This window comes from Sinocyclocheilus rhinocerous, unplaced genomic scaffold (assembly GCF_001515625.1).
Source record: "Sinocyclocheilus rhinocerous isolate Xijiao unplaced genomic scaffold, SAMN03320098_v1.1 scaffold614, whole genome shotgun sequence".
NCBI lineage: Eukaryota > Metazoa > Chordata > Actinopteri > Cypriniformes > Cyprinidae > Sinocyclocheilus > Sinocyclocheilus rhinocerous.
The window spans coordinates 2052-20586 of record NW_015628308.1 but is presented as its reverse complement, the minus strand read 5'-3'; the positions used below and the strand labels follow the sequence as shown (position 1 = coordinate 20586).

Genomic DNA, 18535 nt, shown 5'->3' with positions numbered 1-18535 from the left:
CTCCACCTGCATAGATCTGCTACAGGGTGATTTCATGTATGCTATATGGGGGTTATTCGCATGTCATATGTGCAGCAGCAGTATTTCTTACATGCTCACAGCAACATTTTGTGGATATATTAGCAGTAGCAAGTCTCTGTACTTGCTCTGCTGCAGCAGCAGCAGCGTAGCAGATCTATTCCGCCAAGACCAAATACGTTAACATTGTCATGTGCATTACCATGCCAATCCCTCCGAGAGTTGTCATTATAGAACTGAGCTTACCTAACACTAACTACTAACATTTGTAGAGTGATCATTGTGTGTCTGTATGTTCAACACACACAACCTTTGACCTTTACTCAAGCTAACTAGCTGTTCAACAAAAACCTTAGCAATATGAACAATTTCTAATCACCTGTAATTCTAAAGAAAAACTATTTCAAGTGTTTCATAACAGATGAAAGGTTTTTCTGGCTAACTTGGCCAATTAACTCCTGATATTAGATCTTGAAATTATGTAATTAAAGTGCCCCTATTATGGATTTTTGAAAATTGCCTTTCATGCAGTGTGTAAAGGCGGGCGTACACGGTGCGATTCTGAAGGTCGGAACGTCGTGAGCCCTGGCTCATGTCACGATTGAGTTTATCCGAAAATCGTACGGAGGCAGTCACACACGACACGAATTTACTACGATTTTACAAACTCTGATGTAAGGATTATGTTTCGCGCCATTCATAAAAATATGGATTCTGAGGACGAAATCGTTTTCTTTGTGGCAGGCGGCTTGTGACGTACAAAAAAAATAAAAAACGAAGACAAAGGACATGTCAAAGAGAATGGATGAAAAGCAGAGAAAAGCATGGACTTTCTGTTCTTCATAAAGAACTCGAAGGAGTAGGCCATTTCTGAATTTCTGACTTCAACAGGTATATTCATTCATAAATCTGAACGGCAAATTTGGCACATTCGAAATAACAAATAAAAAATAGAACTGTATAATTAAACTAAAATTATTATAGGCTATATGGTTTTTGTCATCTGATTGGTCAACTTCAGATGGATCGCCAAATCGTCTTGTTCAACCGCACATACGCCACAAATTTAAACCGACAGCATCCGATTTTTTTTTACATGTTTGAAAATTATCGGGAGGTCGGGAGGTGCTCGTAACGTCTCTGATCGGCCCGTAATTCTTCTCACACGGTACGAGCCGCGACCATGCGAGCATCTGCGATTTTCTCCCGAGAGAAAAAAATCGCCTGTGAGCTCGTACGACAGCAAAAATCGCACCGTGTACGCCCGCCTTAACACAGCTCAAAGTGAATGAAAAAATCCTGCAACGTTTTAAATCTGAAAGTGCACCATGTATGAAGTTATTGTCTCTCAAAAGAAAGTCGACTCTGAATCATTGAAACAAGTCCTTTTTAAAACGAATCCCAAGCCGTTTCATGGTGACCTCAACATGAAAAATTAGCATATTGCCCGCCCACTTGTTGGTCTTTTCGGGTTGGTCTGAATGAAAATGCAAATTCATTTTTTACCACTAGGTGCCACTTTTGGAGCGGTAAAAACAGCGGTTTCCCCGGTAACGCTGTACACAAAGCAGCACTGCACTCACAAATGCTGCTTTTTCAGGCATTACAGACATGATGAAATGGAAATGAGACCAATCACCACAGATTAGCGTCACGCAAAGGAGGGGTTTGGAAAAATGAATCATTGAACGAATATTTGGGAGACGTTGAGCAAGTAAAGTAAAAAATAAACGCATTTTATAAGACAAAGAGTTTTTTGACTTTGCATGCATGTCAACCTGTTACTGGGGACTCCCAAAACCAAAATATGAACCTTTCATTACCCATAATAGGGGCACTTTAAATGGTAAAAAAGTGTCTTTCCACATTGACAACATTCATATATAGTTTCATATGTTTTACAGTCAGAGATTTTTTGAAGGTTTTTAAATCATTTGAAACAATACTGACTTCTCAAACACTCATAAACTGACATCAACCACAAACTAACAGTAAAACCACATTTTATGCAGAACCTGTTTGTAGATCAACCACATTTTTTGTACAGTAGTAAAAAAAAAAGTATAAATGGGTATATTGAGTAAATTGCATATGTGTGTTGCACTAGATATACTGATTATTGTTAAAACTTGCTGTACAACAAAACATATTTTTAAGGAACAATTTCACCAGTCCATCTCCCATCAACCCCATATAATGACCCTGCTGTACTGTATGTCCACTGGCATTTTTAACATTAAGTTTAGAACACTGAAAATGGCACTGCTGAAAATAATTAAGATTTATATCATGCTGTCTGTGTCAGACTGAGGTTGTTCCACGAGATTCCTATTGTGGAAGCAATCATGCAACTAGTTTTGGTTACTCCACATATTCCACATTATCTTCTAGCTTTCTGGAAAAGAGAGAGAGAACGTTTTTAAAAGATTTCAGTGAAAGTCTGTGAAGGTTGTAACAATATCAGCTGATAACAGTGGGAAAAGGGAATTTATATAAACAACAGAACTATAAATACAGAATATAATCACCATCATGGTGCACACGCATTTTGACCGGATTAATGTAGGCTAATCTATTTTTTAACCATTCACTTAAATAATTACTGTTATTAACACCAGAACCGGTAGGGGTCGCTCTATACCTAAAACCGCCAGCGGGTAAATTTTACCGTTGCACATGACAGCTGTTTCTGAATGGCTAAATAACATATTATTTCACTGTATTATGCTACTGTCTTCACAACGAAGTGTCTAGAGTCATGAAATGATTATGTCTAGTTATCAACTATATTTTTGTCCTGTTGTTTTATGTTCAAAACATTTTTTATGCAGGCTACACTAGTCACTTTTCATAACGGTCAATATTAAGCAAAACAAGCCTGCACTGACAACCAGAATTAGAAGTAAGTAAATACATATTTAGGTGGTGTAACAGGCTATTATAATACAATGTCATTAATCAATATATTAAGATAACCTATGTTATTTAAATTACTAAAATAGCCTATAGACAATAATGAGCAATAATAATTCACCACATTGCATAGGATGACGCCATGACAAATTCAAGCGCACAGCTTCACCTAATTAATTATTAATTTGTTTAGTTATATAATTTATCATTTGAAGTATACAAGAAGAACACCAATAAACTTCGGGTAATTAAAAAAAAAGGTTTTATTCATTAGCCTACATCAGATCTGATTTTTTTTATTCAGGAAACAGGCAGACTAGAATAAATAGCAACACAGAAGCGAACAATAAACGATAGAAATTGCAAAACAAAAATTAAATAATTAATCCAAATTTTGAACAATTAGTAACATTATGATAAAACGTCTAAATATATTGATCGCCGTCAGATGCTGAGCCGACAAGACGTTCTCCCCACACTTCAGGCTTTCTATCGCTCATGGCATTTAGTGCTCCTTATATCTCTTCAGCATTCATAAATCGCCTTCTTTTACTCATTTTGTCTTATTTATGAAACTGATAACCGCTAATTCAGCTAATTCAAACCCGTTTTTTGATCTGGTTTTATCTAAACAGTTTTTAACAACAGGGGATTGTAAATCACACAATTTTAGTAAAATTCAGTGACTGGGAGACTTAAATGTTTTATTAAAAATCTTTTATGTACGTTTTAAAAACAGCCACGGGTAAAATTTACCCCGTGGCGGTTCTATAGTGTTAAAAGCTTAGGCTTTTTCTGTCATCGGTAGAAGTAGATGGTAGATAGAAATATTTAGATACTATTTTACAAACAGAACACGGCGTAAAATAGGGCCTTCTTTTTTTTTTTTTTTGTCTACATCACACTACAGTCCAGGCTCCAGCTTATTACTTTCACTTTGACTAGTGAAACATCTGCGTCTCCAGTGAAGCAGATGAGCACAACACTTTTATAAATCAGAATCAACATTAATTTGTCTGAGGAAAAAATTGGTGAAGATGAAGCCTCTCTTTATTTTTCTCAGGGTGATCTTGTTCTTACTTGACCACGGTAAGACATTTGTTTATTATCTCTCTTTTAATCAACGATAAAATCTAACGACGAACGTTTGGGCAAATTTTGCTCCATTCACTTAAACTTCGACTGAAATTCACGTAAAATTCCTTGTTATTGCTTTTTTAAAGGGGTCATATGCGATTTCAATTTTTCCTTTCTCTTTGAAGTGTTACAAGCTCTTGGTGCATAAAGAAGATCTATAAAGTTGCAAAGACTAAAGTCTCAAATCCAAAGATATATTCTTTATAAAAGTTAAGAGTCAACCACGCCTACCTAAAACGGCTCGTTCTAACACGCCCCCACATACCTATGTCACGATGTGGGAAGATTTGCATAATGCCTCCCAAATGTTCACACAAAGAAAGAAGGTTTTTGCCGTCGCCGCCATGCTGTGGAGACGCTGTGTTTTGTTATGAAAGCGAAACTACTTTGTTTGGTCTTCCAAAAGAGGACGATATCCGCTTCGTCATGCCTAGAGCTGATCCGTGCTGGTCGCTGAGGAAATACATCAACTTTGCGCTGTGGATCGCCGGATCGTCTTTCACCGTGGAAGAAGCAGAGTCCAGCCCGGGATCGTCACATGTGGTTGCCGTAAGCACGCCGGACGCTCCTTCGTCGAATCCGCCGGCTGCGCCGTTCTCAAGTCCGCCGGCCATTCCTCACTCTAGGCCGCTGTGTGTGACGCTGTGTGTTTCGCTGTGAAAGTGAAACTACTTTGTGTGGTCTTCCAAAAGAGGACATGACTAGATCTTAAACCGCATAAACACATTGCATTACACCAAATACACAAAATAATGTTATTTTTAGTAACATCATATGACCCCTTTAAGACATTGATAATAGAAAATGAAATGAAAAGGGAGTGGCCTATGAGCTCCTTTATGAAAACAGACAGGTTTGGGCTTGTATTGGGTGGCCTGTTTTGTGCTTTGGGCCATATTCCATTTATGCTGGCTTCAAGTGCTATCTGAATTGTTGTAAAAATACAAGTTTCTTAGTAGGAAATTGCACATGAACACCTTAAGTCGTATTTAAGTTGGGAAACTCAAAGATAATTTTGAGTGATAGTTTTGAGTAAACTTAAGATACTACGGAGGAGAGAAGTAGCACTCTAAAGTTTTATTTGTTTTTTCACCCACAACATCTACTGTAAATTGCTTTCCCCTGAAGTTACCGTTATGTATATTTACATATTCAAATAACAATAATGCATGTTGTATGTATTGAACACAGTGAAAGTAGGGTCTACCATTTAGGCTATTTGATCGATATTTGGGACCCGTCAGCAAGCTGAATATCTAGACAGTGCAGTGAATGTTTATATGGTGACTGTAATAATGACTGTCTGTCAAGGAGTAACTGCTTGTGTGATTTACTGCTGCCACAGAAGAATTGCACAAGAAGAACAGAATGGCAAGTATCACATACAGCTGGTTTAATAAAACAATATGAGATTTGTTAAATAAGAGATGTAGAGATGTGCATTTTTATTGTAGTTAACCAACGTAAATGCTTTTAGTACTTCAGAAAACAAGAACATATTTAAAATTTTATAGTTTTATATAGTTATATATGAAAGTGTATATATATATATACATATATATATATATATATATACAGGTGCAACTCAAAAGTTTTTTTGTAACTTATTTCAAAAAGAGAAACTTTCATGTATTCTAGACATGTAAAATAAAACATTTCAAAAGTTTTTTTGTTTTAATTTTGATGATTAGAGCTTACAACTCATGAAAGTCAAAAATCCAGTATCTCAAAATATTAGAATATTTACATTTGAGTTTCATTAAAAGTCCTTAAAGTGGAATCCACATAAAACACTATGTTGTGGAAAAAGGAAGGGAGCTTGTTCATGGAGTGAACAATCATTGAGTATGTTCATCCGATACAGTAAATGCTATTAAAACAGATCAGATTCTCTCATAACAAGTCAAATGTGAGTTTGTTCGGCAAAAAAATATTTTTAAGTTTAACTAAGCTAATATTAATTCATGATGTGAGAGTTCATTGTGTGTCTACAACTGAAGTGTGATTTTAACACTATACTGTACTAAACTTTTACTTTTATTTTTGGAATATTCTTGATTATGACACTAGATGGCGCACTAGACTGCAGCATGCATTTTGCTTTAGGTAGGCCCTATTCATGAAATACCAGAAAGTTTATAATAAGCACATCGTCCCCTTGGAATTATATGGTTCTATCTGCATTCAGAGTAGTTTTGAGGTTTTGAGCTTCAAAGTTTTTGCATTCCATTCGACTGTGTAGATAGAACCTTTTTGTTGTTTAAATAAAAAGTCCCAAAATGTACACAACATTGCAAAATATATCACATAATGTAAATAAGTTGTCACAGAATAAGAATATGTGAAAAACTTACACATAGTTTACACATAGAACCTTAAAATTCCAAGGGGGACGACATGCTGTGTGATGCTCGTTACAAAAATGTACACAGTTGGTAAACAGCAACAGTTATTATAGACCTAGTGATTGCTATTACATTAAAACTAGTATGCTATCAGATGCCACTGTCCTCAAAAAAGGAAATTGGAACAATTCTGAAAAACTATATTACATATTTGTATAGAAACAACATGGACGTTTTGCATTTGTTAATTTTCAACACAAAATCCTCATAGAAAGTGAGATTAAGGTGCTTTCACGCCATTCCAACTTGTAAAAGTGTTCGAGAACGTGAATGTCACGTGTTGTCATTGTGACGTCTGTTGCACGAAGCGGGTTTTGGTTGCAGGTAAGTTTGTATTTAGTTTGAGCAAACTTTGAATTTTCGGACTCAAGAAGGTGGGATGGTTTTCAGAGAGTTTTGTTATCATGGTAACTTAAACTACACGCTAATTTATAGTAATTGATAGACAAATGAGCATGGTGAAGGGTGGGAGTTAGATAAATTCCCTAATGTTGAGACCATATAACACTTTAGTTGAGTTTCTGTATGCTATTTGTGCACCTTAAACTAAAACAGAAAAACAACATTTTAAACAATATTTGGACAATGTACGTTCATATGGTGGGGGAAATAAATATAGACATTCAGTCAGAGAATAAATGTGAAAAAGAAAAGGTGTGATGCATGAACTCTAACAATTCCAGTAGATACAGTATTTAATCATCATCTTGGGGGGATATTTTCATACACAGGCTCCTCCTTTGATTTCTGCAAGGAAACACAAACACAATCAGAATTCTGCTGATGTGACAGCAATTATTAGCAGACTAACTTAGGTTTGCAAAGTTTAATCTACAAACTGTTTTGTTTTGAAAAACTACTACTACAGAAGAGACGCTAACATGGAGCAGCAAGAGGAAATGATATGAATCTCGTTCATCACATGACTTTTTAAGCAGTTAAATCATCAAACTGATTACAGATTATTTCTGAAGGTTGGTCAGCCAATGCGCTGAGAATGACTGTCTTTCCCAGGACCAAAGATAAGTTGTTTGTTACCAATGGCTGCTAAAGCTGCATTTCACCTCAGATAATCATGAACCGCAGAGCAGCTGCAGCTCGAGGCCAGACTTCAGCACAGGACACATGGCTTAACAACTTTGTGTCCAACTTTTTTTTCAGTGCAAAACTAATGGTACAAAATTTACTGGGTTATTTGAAAATAGCAAGCCAGTTTATTTAGGGACCAAGCACCAAAGGTGTGTCGGCACCTATTGTATCCATTTGTTTTCTTCTTACTCCTCTGCTCATGAAGTCTATGGCAGCCCATAAAACATCTTGTGGGAAAGTTGTGTGAAATTTGGCACACAAATATAGGACAGTCTCAACATTAATCAAATAAATTTGGAGTATTTAACTCAAACTCTCTAGCACCACCAACAGGCCAAACTAGCACTCATGTTTCTGAGTGCAACTTAGAATTTTCCAAAAAATCTACTTTTTCAAACTCTTCCTAGACCGTTTTGTCTGATTTTCACCAAAATATGCTCAGATCATCTTCAGACTATGTCAAAAAAACGAAAAGATTTTTGATAGACCAAACCATTTTTGTAAAGCACTGTTACAAATTTGCCAAAGTTTGAGCAAAAATTATTGTGAGGCTATATCTCCGCAACGCTTTAGCAGTTTCAGACCAAAATTGGTGTGTGTTATACCAAGCATAACCTAAGGGAACGCGAGCAGTTTCAGCACAGTCCCACCAACTGGTCAAGAGATACAAAAAATTGACTTTTTACAATCTTACCATTTTTCCTTTTGTTGGTTTAAACAATGCTGGTCCGGTTCTGTCTTCCACTTGTGTCTGGTCTGCATTAACAGACAGTTTAAATATTGTATCAAAATTTACGTTTTAAAAAAGATAAATATTTGTACAGATTTATTGCTTGTTCTGCTGACCTGTTTTTGTACATTTCCTGAAGATGCAGCACATCCCGACTGTAGCTACAATCAACAGAGATCCAGCAGCAGAAATCAGCACTATGTAAAACAAAGGTAGGCCCTGATCTGTAATGGACAAAATGTACCATTAATGTGAGTGAATATGTTCATCTGATCTACAAGAAACACTGAAACATCAACACTGTACAACTGAGAGATCAGCTTAATCACAAAAATATCAACACCAACATACCTGGACATGGCTGACAGAGTTCAGTGATGCTGATGTTGTGTTGAGTCTGGTTGCTGATGGGATTGTTGAGCACACAGCTGTAGGTGTTTTTATCCTGATATTCCACCTCCAGAGGTAGAGAGAGACTGATGCTGAGATCAGACACACTGATGCTGGACAATAAACTGTTTCCTTTGTACCAGGACAGAGTCACATGACCCACATTCACCACTGAACACACCAATGAACAATTCTGCTGTGAACAGTCTCTGATAATGTCAGGAGTCGGCAGATGAGCTGGAAAACAAGAGAATGAACAGAAATATGGATAATTCTAAACTGTTATTTTCGTTGTGGTGTGTCACCAGCATTTGTGGTGCATGATGTTAATTACCACAAAAATTGTATTTCCAATTGTCTAGCAGAAAAGCACAAATCTGGGTTATCCATTGAAATGCTTATGATGGAGGTTTACACTGTTGTCAATCCCCCATTCACTTTCATTTCAAGTGCCTCACTGTAATGTCCATTAAAAAAGGGATGACTCAGAATTGTTTGTGTGTATGTGTTAATCAAACTTATGCTACAAATGCAGTCAAAAAAGCTTAACTTGTACTGAACCCCAAATATTCATTTAATTAAACAAGAATATGTGGACATTCTGACAAATGATCTTTACTCACCATAGACAGAAACACTGAATGTTTTTGTTGTTCGTTTTGCTCCAGTTATCTTTACTTCATAGACTCCAGCATGTTGAGTTGTGGTGTTTGTGATGGTCAGAGATCCAGTCTGTTTGTCCAGCTTCAGTCTGTCTCTGAATCTCCCATCAGAAGCATCAGATGTGTTAAAAGATTCCAGCATCTCTACTGATTGTAGCTATCAGAGACTTCTTCAATCCAAAATTCCACAGTATGTCGTCATCTTCATGTATTTGAGTAACATCAGTGTTTAGAGTGACAGTATCTCCCTCCATCACTGACACTGACTCACCAAACACACCTGGAGAACATGTTTTGTCACAGATTAAGGCTCCTGATGGTTTATAAAGCGTGAAATCAGATGTTGTCTGTAACCTTTAAACATGAACTGAAGAATAGAATCAGAGACGCAAAAGAAAGTTGATATGCATGAACAGACAATGTGAACCAGTCATTTGATCTTTAATGTGTTTTATCTGCTTGTAGAGTAGTATAAATATGTAAAGTTACATGACAAGTTAATTACAGCTGAGTAAAACTACAAGTTTAATTCCTCTTGACACTTTAAATAAATTAATAATAAATAAATTGACACGTTTCATATTTTTGTATTTGGCTCATTAAAACAGAAGCGTTATTACTGTGATAAAGGAAGAAATCAGGCCATAAAAATATATTTGTAACTTACCAATCAGACACCAACTGTACAAACTGAACAAACCAAGTGTGTGAATCATTTTCTTCAATTGTTCAGTGAAAAGTCTGATGCAATAATAAGAATATCTGCTGATAAAAATCAATATGATGTGAATCCTCCCACGACAGAGTTAGACCCTCTTAGTTCACACACACACACACACACACACACACACACACACACAGACTCTCTGATGTGTGTTTTGATTAGCTATATAATCACACTTTCGTTTGGGGACCAATTCTCACCATTAACTATTAACTATGACTTTTGCCTCAATAGTAACTCCTAATTCATTGCTAATTAATAGTTTGTAAGGTAGTTGTTAAGTTTAGGTATGAGATCAGATTAAGGGATCTAAAATATTGTCATGCAGAATAAGGCATTAATATGTGCTTTATAAGTACTAATAAACAATAATATACACACATACTAATAAATTATGTGAATATTGGATCAGTCAACCTGCATTTCATGATCTTTGGATATTTCAGATCTTATGGATATTAAAGTGGTTTTATAATCATTCAATTGTTGTAAATGGCAAAGATCATCTCACATTGCCAATCTTACTGAGCTGTGACACAAGCAGCTGAGTTTCTGAGTCAAACTGAAACATGCTGTGGTCAGTTTTCTTCAGAAATGATTTGATCTGTTAGGTGGACAAATATCTTGTGCAACACAGTGGCTGTTCTGTTTCATCTGTGTTTAGTTTGTTGGTGAAGGGCTTCTTCCTTTGCTGCGGTTATGAACCTTACAGTCACAGTATGACTTCTTTCCTACACTGAACAGATTTACAATCAAATTCATGAAAACCAGTCAGAGGTTACCCATCATTAATTATTGAAGCCTTGTATCAAGGAAAAATCAGCGTGACTTTGATATGTCGGACAGAAAAGAGAACATCTATATCTGATCGTCAAATACACAAGAAATAACTACTAAGCATTTTTTTTTACATTTATACTTATAATGTTTAGTTTGTACAGTATGTGATGTTTAATTGTGTGTATAATTTTCACTATTTTATGTTCAGTACTTTTGTGCACTGCCTCATTTGCACACTTTCTGCCTTTACCTCAAGGCTACAAGTGAAAGTTGTATTGTTTATTATGTGTGCATACATGACTTGATTGCTAGTTGAAATCATTGTTACAAAACTCAATACACTAAGGTACACTGTAAAAAAATTCCGTAAAATTTACAGTAAAAAAACGGCAGCTGTGGTTGCCAGAATTTTACCGTAAAAAATACGGTAGCAACGTTTTAGGTTTTGCTGTTTTAACTTAAATTTACAGTTAAATAAATAGTAATTTTATTAACTGATATAATGTTAATATACCAACCTATTGAAGTACTGAAATCTGTTTTGTACCTTTGTAATACACTGATAACCACCAAATGCAGGTGGTGATGAGAAAGTCACATGATGAACCAAAGGCCATCACAAGCAGCTTTTATATAGTAACATATATAGAAGGTGCACGGTGTCATTCACACAAACACTAAACACCATCATTGTATCACACATGAAACTGAAATAATGCAATAAACATTCATTTATCAACATTAGGTGTAACACACAACCCTAATATACAAAACTGATAAGAAAAAACTAAGAAGAAACATAGTTATTTCAACAAAAAACATCAAATCTGAAATTTAACGCAGGGAATTCTGGGAATGTCAATTTACGGTTATTCACTGTAAATTATACGGTCTTTTTCCACTTCCAAAAACGGTATACTACCGTAAAATTAATGTCCAATACAGTTTTTCACCGTATATAGTAGGGGAATTTACCATTAAGCATTTAACAGGTTTTTACTGTAGCATTTTTACAGTCTTTTACCATTAGATTCACGGTCATTTTTTACAGTGTAGGGATAGTAAACAAAATGCTAGTAATGGCAAAACAAAGCACAGAGCCAATTTTCTTAATTAGATTGCACAATAAAGCAATAAAACCTAAGACGCCATGGTTTACTGTTATTTTATAACAACTAAGGGGACTTTAGGGGGAGTGTGAACGAATTAAAGTCCTTTTTTCCAAGACGGCATGAGGCACGCTTTCATTCGTGAGTAAACACGGCGGCCGCTGAAATAAGCAGTTATGTGTTCATTTGTAAGCTGATGTGCTGCAGAAGTTAGCGAATTCGTGATAAGGAGGACGAAAATGAGGAAAAAGAGAGCAACGTTTTTAAATGTTTACAGTACGACCCCTTAAGTTTAGACGTGACGTGAGATATGGCTGTATATTGGCACGCTGTGATTACCTACGGCCGAATCACAGCAGTGCCGATATACAGCCATATGTCACGTCTACTCGTGTGATAATTGTGTTTATAAAACAGTATAAACAGTATACTTCTGAATCACAATTAATTTGAATGTCCGATAGGCTCGTACTATCCTTTCATCTGTTAAGGGTGATTTCTGATGACAGCAATGCTCGGTGCATTTGTTGGCTGTGTACACGCTGGTTTTGAAAGAAAAATATTGTTCCTTGTTCAAAACTGTGCTTTAGTATTTTTCAATTTAAAAGTCTTTACTTCTGACTCATAAAACAGTCTCTTGTCACCATCTAATAGCGGAACAATGAAACTAAAATCACCGTTATGAACACACACACACGCCGTTTACCAATACTAAATACTACTATTATTTATATAAATTATTATTTATTGAACAACAATATTTAATAAACAACAACAGCCATCATAAAAGAAAACAATCACAGAGGATATAGCAAAAGGGGGTTTGGGCCACATTTCCTGCAGTGTGAGCATAGCTGTAGCGGTTCTGAAATAACTGAAAACCACACCTTTTATACCTTCATAAAAAGAGCATGCAGTCACAAAATAATTTAACAAATAGTAATTCTACCATCATGTTGTTCTGCAGCAATGTTTAGCAGAAGAGGTCCCAGGTGTATTTTACAACGGCTTCGATCGCGCCACCATGTGGCGAAAACGACGAATAGCACCTATCAATCTTCTGTAATGAACACTGTTATTTAGTTTGTAATATTTAATACCTACTTAAAATAGAGAAGAGTTTTTTAGAAAACAGATTTCACATTGAAGGGCTTGCTTCATTCGCGTTGAACCCCTGATGTCACATGGATTATTTTACCGATCTCCTTGCTATATTTCTGGACCTTGTTCGTGTAAGGATCCTTGCTGTCTATGGGAGGTTCAGAGAGCTCTCAGATTCCATCAAAAATATCTTAATTTATGTTCCAAAGATGAACGGAGGTCTTACGGGTTTGGAACAACACGAGGGTGAGTAATTAATGACAGTAAATAATTTTTATTTTTGGGTGAACTATCCCTTTAAGCACACACACACTCTAAAATCAAATATGTGTGTACAAACACTTTATAAATGAGGCTCCATGTGTTTTGTGCTGTTCACACTGTCATGAAATAAAACAATCACAGAGGATATAGCAAAAGGGGGTTTGGGCCACATTTCCTGCAGTGTGAGCATAGCTGTAGCGGTTCTGAAATAACTGAAAACCACACCTTTTATACCTTCATAAAAAGAGCATGCAGTAACAAAATAATTTAACAAACAGTAATTCTACCATCATGTTGTTCTGCAGCAATGTTTAGAATAAGAGGTCCAAGGTGTATTTTACAACGGCTTCGATCGACGAATAGCGCCTATCAATCTTCTGTAATGAACATGGCTATTTAGTTTGTAATATTTAATACCTACTTAAAATAGAGAAGAAGAGTTTTTTTAGAAAACAGATTTTACATTGAAGGGCTTGCTTCATTCGCGTTGTTTTGACACATCTTTGGTTATTTGCCTTCGAACTAACTTTAATTAGTAGCCTTACTTTCACTTTCACTTTCACTTGATAAGGGATGTTCTCAACCACTGCACAAACACGTTCGTCGGGTTTTTCTGATCAGTGCGTTCTGAGAAACGGAAAGTCTGAGAATTGACATGCTGCACTCGGTCGGCTGTCGGCGTTGGTCTGCGTCTGTCAGTGCGGTGTAAATTGGCCTTAAAGCGACAGAACACTATTTTTATTTACACGGAGTCTGCATTAATTCAAAATGAAGGTCTTTATTTTGTGCATCATATTGTGTGCATTTTTCGTGCCTGGTAAGACATCTATTTGTAACACTCTCTCTGATAGCAGCCTAAAGAAAGCGATGGAGCTGTGATGCCGTTCCATATTTATCGGATTTACTCACTTAACACTCGACAGAAATTTATTATTACTAACTGTTTTAATTAGCTGCGGGTTTAGATTTACATGTTGATATGTTTTGTGTGGAGATAAAAAAAAAACTAGAGCGGATGGTTTAATTTTTAAGGAAACCAATTAATATAGTCGTAATTAACAACACTCAAATATATAGCATTCATGACTGAATGCACAAATGCATATAAAAAGTGATATATGAATCAAGACGTGGTTTGTATAATGTTCATACAGTTGTATGACTGTGAGATCAACTCATAGATCATCTGTGAGACTCATGCATGTTTGTGTGATGAGTTAATGTTTAAATCAGCAATGTTCTTATTCTGTTTTGTTTTGCATGTGTCATGCATGTATTGCATTTGAGACATATTTCTCCACTTACAGTCTGTTATTTCTTCTTCAGTTGTGTCTGATGTTGCTGCAGATGTAGTGTCAGTGTCAGTGATGGAGGGAGATTCAGTCTGTCTATACACTGGACTTAACAAATCTCAACAAGAAAGAATAAAATGGTATTTTAATAGCAGTCGCATTGCTGAAATCACTGGAGATCAGAGTAAGATCTGTACAGATGATCAGTGTAAAGAGAGATTCAGAGACAGACTGGAAGTGGATCATCAGACTGGATCTCTGACCATCACAAACACCAGAATCACAGACTCTGAACTCTATCAACTAGAGATCATCAGCCGCAACACTGAAACAATATTCAATGTTACTGTTAGAGGTGAGTCATTTAGTGAACTTTGTATTTGAATCTCATCACTAGTGACATACATGGCTACTTTTCAGTACCTCTAAATGAATTCAGTTCAGTTTAAAACTATTTAATTAGTTTTGACAGATAGAGTCTCATGTTGGTTTGTATTACAGACATTTCTGCTGCTGAACTAGATAAAATAAAGAAAATGGGAGAATCGGTCAGTTTAGATCCTGGTGTAGTAAAAAACCCAGATAATGTGATGACGTAGTATTTTAATGACTCTCTCATGGCTGAAATCACTGGAGATCAGAGTAAGATCTGTACAGATGATCAGTGTAGAGAGAGATTCAGAGACAGACTGAAGCTAGATCATCAGACTGGATCTCTGACCGTCACAAACACCAGAATCACAGACTCTGGACTTTATTATTTACAAATCAACAGCAGCAGATTCAGCATCATTAGGAGCTTCAGTGTTACCATCACTGGTGAGTGATATTCAGTCAATCAGTGTCTTTTCTATTTCAGTATTAGAAGACAATTCAATGTTTTGAAGTTGTTTTGACCAAGTATTACAGTATAATTGAGATAATCGTTATCACCTTCATGCAGTATTTGTAAATTAACAATGTTTACTCTTTCTCCATGTTACTAAGGTAACAAGATTTTTGGTCACACTTTTAGCTCCAGGAATTTGCAGATCATATTACTGCATTTTTTTGTAGGCCTCAAACAGGCTGATCAAGCCCAGCAGCTAATGGGTGTTTAAGTTCCATACAATCTTTTTTTATTTTTTTTTTGCAAAAGGACTGCTAGTCACGTAGCACCGATTTCAAAATTTCACTCTGGTTTGATACGGATTGAACCAACCACAAATTTTGCGCAGGGATCTTTATTTGATATCTTGCATAATATAATATATTACATTTTACCATCTCTGTCTGAAATAAGTTAATGTTAAATAATTGACCACCTCAGAAATGGGCTATACAGTTGACATGAGCAGGTGCATAAATGTATGGAAAAACCAAAGGCAATGACAAAAATACATTAATACCATAAAATAAATGATAGATTCTGAATAGAAACATAAATGTAGTTAATTTAACTGTAATATGGTGAGAAATAATACTGATTTCCCATTCTTTATCAGCGGTCCGTAATAATATACTATAATTATCACTACATTTAAATCAATACCATTCTTAGGCTGTTTGTTTGCATGTGTTACATGTTTGCATTTGATATACATACCAGTCATACTTTTCTCTACCTACTATCTGCATGACTGGGATGCATTAAAATGCTTTTTGGATGTTACTTTTGTTACTGAAAATAAATTTGCATCTGCATTTCTATTTCAGCAACTGCTACTATCTACTACTATCTACTATGATTAAAAGTTTGTTTGTTCTCCAGGTGATCAAACAGATGATGTGTCCGTGATGGAGGGAGATTCTGTCACTCTACACACTGGTTTTAAACATATAATACGAGAAGGCAGACATATTAGAATAAAATGGTACTTCGGTGACATTCACATAGCACAACGCAATGGATCTTTGAGTAAGATCTGTACTGATTTAGAGGGATTTGGAGACAGATTGAAGCTGAACAGTCGCACAGGTGATCTCACCATCAGACATATCAGGACCTCAGATTCAGGACTTTATAAACTACAGATTAACATCAGACAACACTGCATTCTAAAGATGTTCATTGTTGCGGTTGGTGAGTTGTTGTTGTTGTTTTTTTTTACAGTGACATTCCACAAGAAAGAAAAAAAAATGAGATAGGAGGAAAATTTATGCCAGTGCCTTTGCGTTCCAACACAAAATAATGAACACAAAACACTAACGCTTAATAAACACACACACACACAAAAGATCCCCCAGCAGCTGTTGGTTTGTGTTTCAGGTGTTCCTGTTGCTCAACCAGTTGAAATAAAGAGAAAGTCAGTGAAGGAGGGAGAATCTGTCACTTTATATCCTGGTGTAATAAAAAACCTAAATGATGTAATGACGTGGTATTTTAATGACATTCTCTTCACTGAAATCAATGAAGATCTTAACTTTATCTGTACACATGAACCGTGTACATATGTTGATGGGAGATTCAGAGACACACTGAAGCTGGACGATCAAACTGGATCTCTGACCATCACAAACATCACAACTCAACATGCTGGATATTATAAACTAAAGATCAGCAGCAGCAGATTCAGCATCAAAAGGACCTTCAGTGTTACTGTAAATGGTGAGTATCATTTAATCATTCAGATCATGTCCTCTTGAGCAGTTTAAGAAAACAGCTTACATTTTTTTAAATGGACTCAATAAATCTTTTCATTTTATTTTATGTGAAGTTAATATCATCTTTATGACCGTCACATGCATGTCAATGTGACACAACTTTAGCAAAAATGTATGTTATTTATATGAAAAGTGTGCTGTTTCCAGTTGTGCTCACAGTGCTGTGATGCTGTTTTAACTACCAAACCCACCAGATGGCGCCATTTATCAGTTGAATCAATATCACTAGGTGTAAATATCAGTCAAAGCTGTCAGTTGCTCGCCAGTAATAATAATGTCTGTATTTATCATTACAGGTTCAGGTCAGTCTTCAGGTCCTATAGCAGGAATACAGTGCATGTTGCTTCTGTTCTGCTGCTCGTGGCTGCAGTTGTTGGTGTGATTTCTCTATAGGTGCGCGTCCTACTCCTCACAGAACAGATCACAAAAGTAGACTCTCGAGGTAAATGATCTAGGATGAACCGTGATTTTTGCCAAAGATCTGAACTGAAACTGTTACTTTAGAGATGTGATAACAGAAAATGTTGATATGGAAAAAGCTGTGTTAACATACCTGAAATGATCCAAGTTTTAATGTAAATTCTGTCTAGCCCGGAAAGAGCTTGCACTTTTTTTAATGAGACACATGTAGACTGAAAACAGTGTTATAACCTAGCGCACTGCTATAAACACCACACAAATCCAGAAATACATGCAAGGGATGCACAAAACGCAAATGGTGACACAATCTGGTCATACTGTAAATGCAATGAACACACAGGACAAGCATGTAATGATACCTTGTACAAACTAATCACAAATGTTTAATTAACGATAGGGCTTGTTTTGTGTTTTCATGGAGGGCTTAGCTAAGCAGGCAAACTGAAGACAATTACCAATCATTCTCCTTTTTTTAATTAAACACAAGTGGTCACTGATGATACTTCCATTATCAAACTGACCCAAGACAGATTGTAGAATTCAGAAAACAATGCAGAAAATCAAAAATGTGAACTTTTTTTTTTTTTTTTGCCAGCCATTATTTAAAACATGTCTTCAAGCTTATATGACTGATGTATTGGTTTCATTTTGGCTTTTTCCTATTTTTGACCAATGGCAAGCTCAGACATGTGGTAGTATAGGAAGACTTGGACTACACCTTCATATGCAGGAATCAATGTTGGCCAAAGAGTGGTTGAACTTTACAATATGCAGTAGTGGAGACACAACTAGCATCACTGTGGAAGAAAATCTGGTGACATAAATGAAGCCTTGGACATTAGATTGCAAATGAAATCA

At 36.0% G+C, this 18535-nt stretch overlaps 1 protein-coding gene and 1 pseudogene across 1 annotated transcript; one reads left to right on the top strand and one right to left on the bottom strand.

The window, feature by feature from the left end:
- Positions 1–7175: 7175 nt before the first annotated feature.
- On the bottom strand, positions 7176–10854 carry LOC107737286 (T-cell surface antigen CD2-like). Its single transcript, XM_016548749.1, is given in 7 exon segments — positions 7176–7220; positions 8257–8318; positions 8409–8516; positions 8644–8919; positions 9306–9465; positions 9467–9624; positions 10851–10854. Coding segments are annotated over 7 exon segments (813 nt in total).
- Positions 10855–14090: 3236 nt separating this feature from the next.
- LOC107737284 (uncharacterized) lies at positions 14091–17201 on the top strand (annotated as a pseudogene).
- Positions 17202–18535: the final 1334 nt, after the last annotated feature.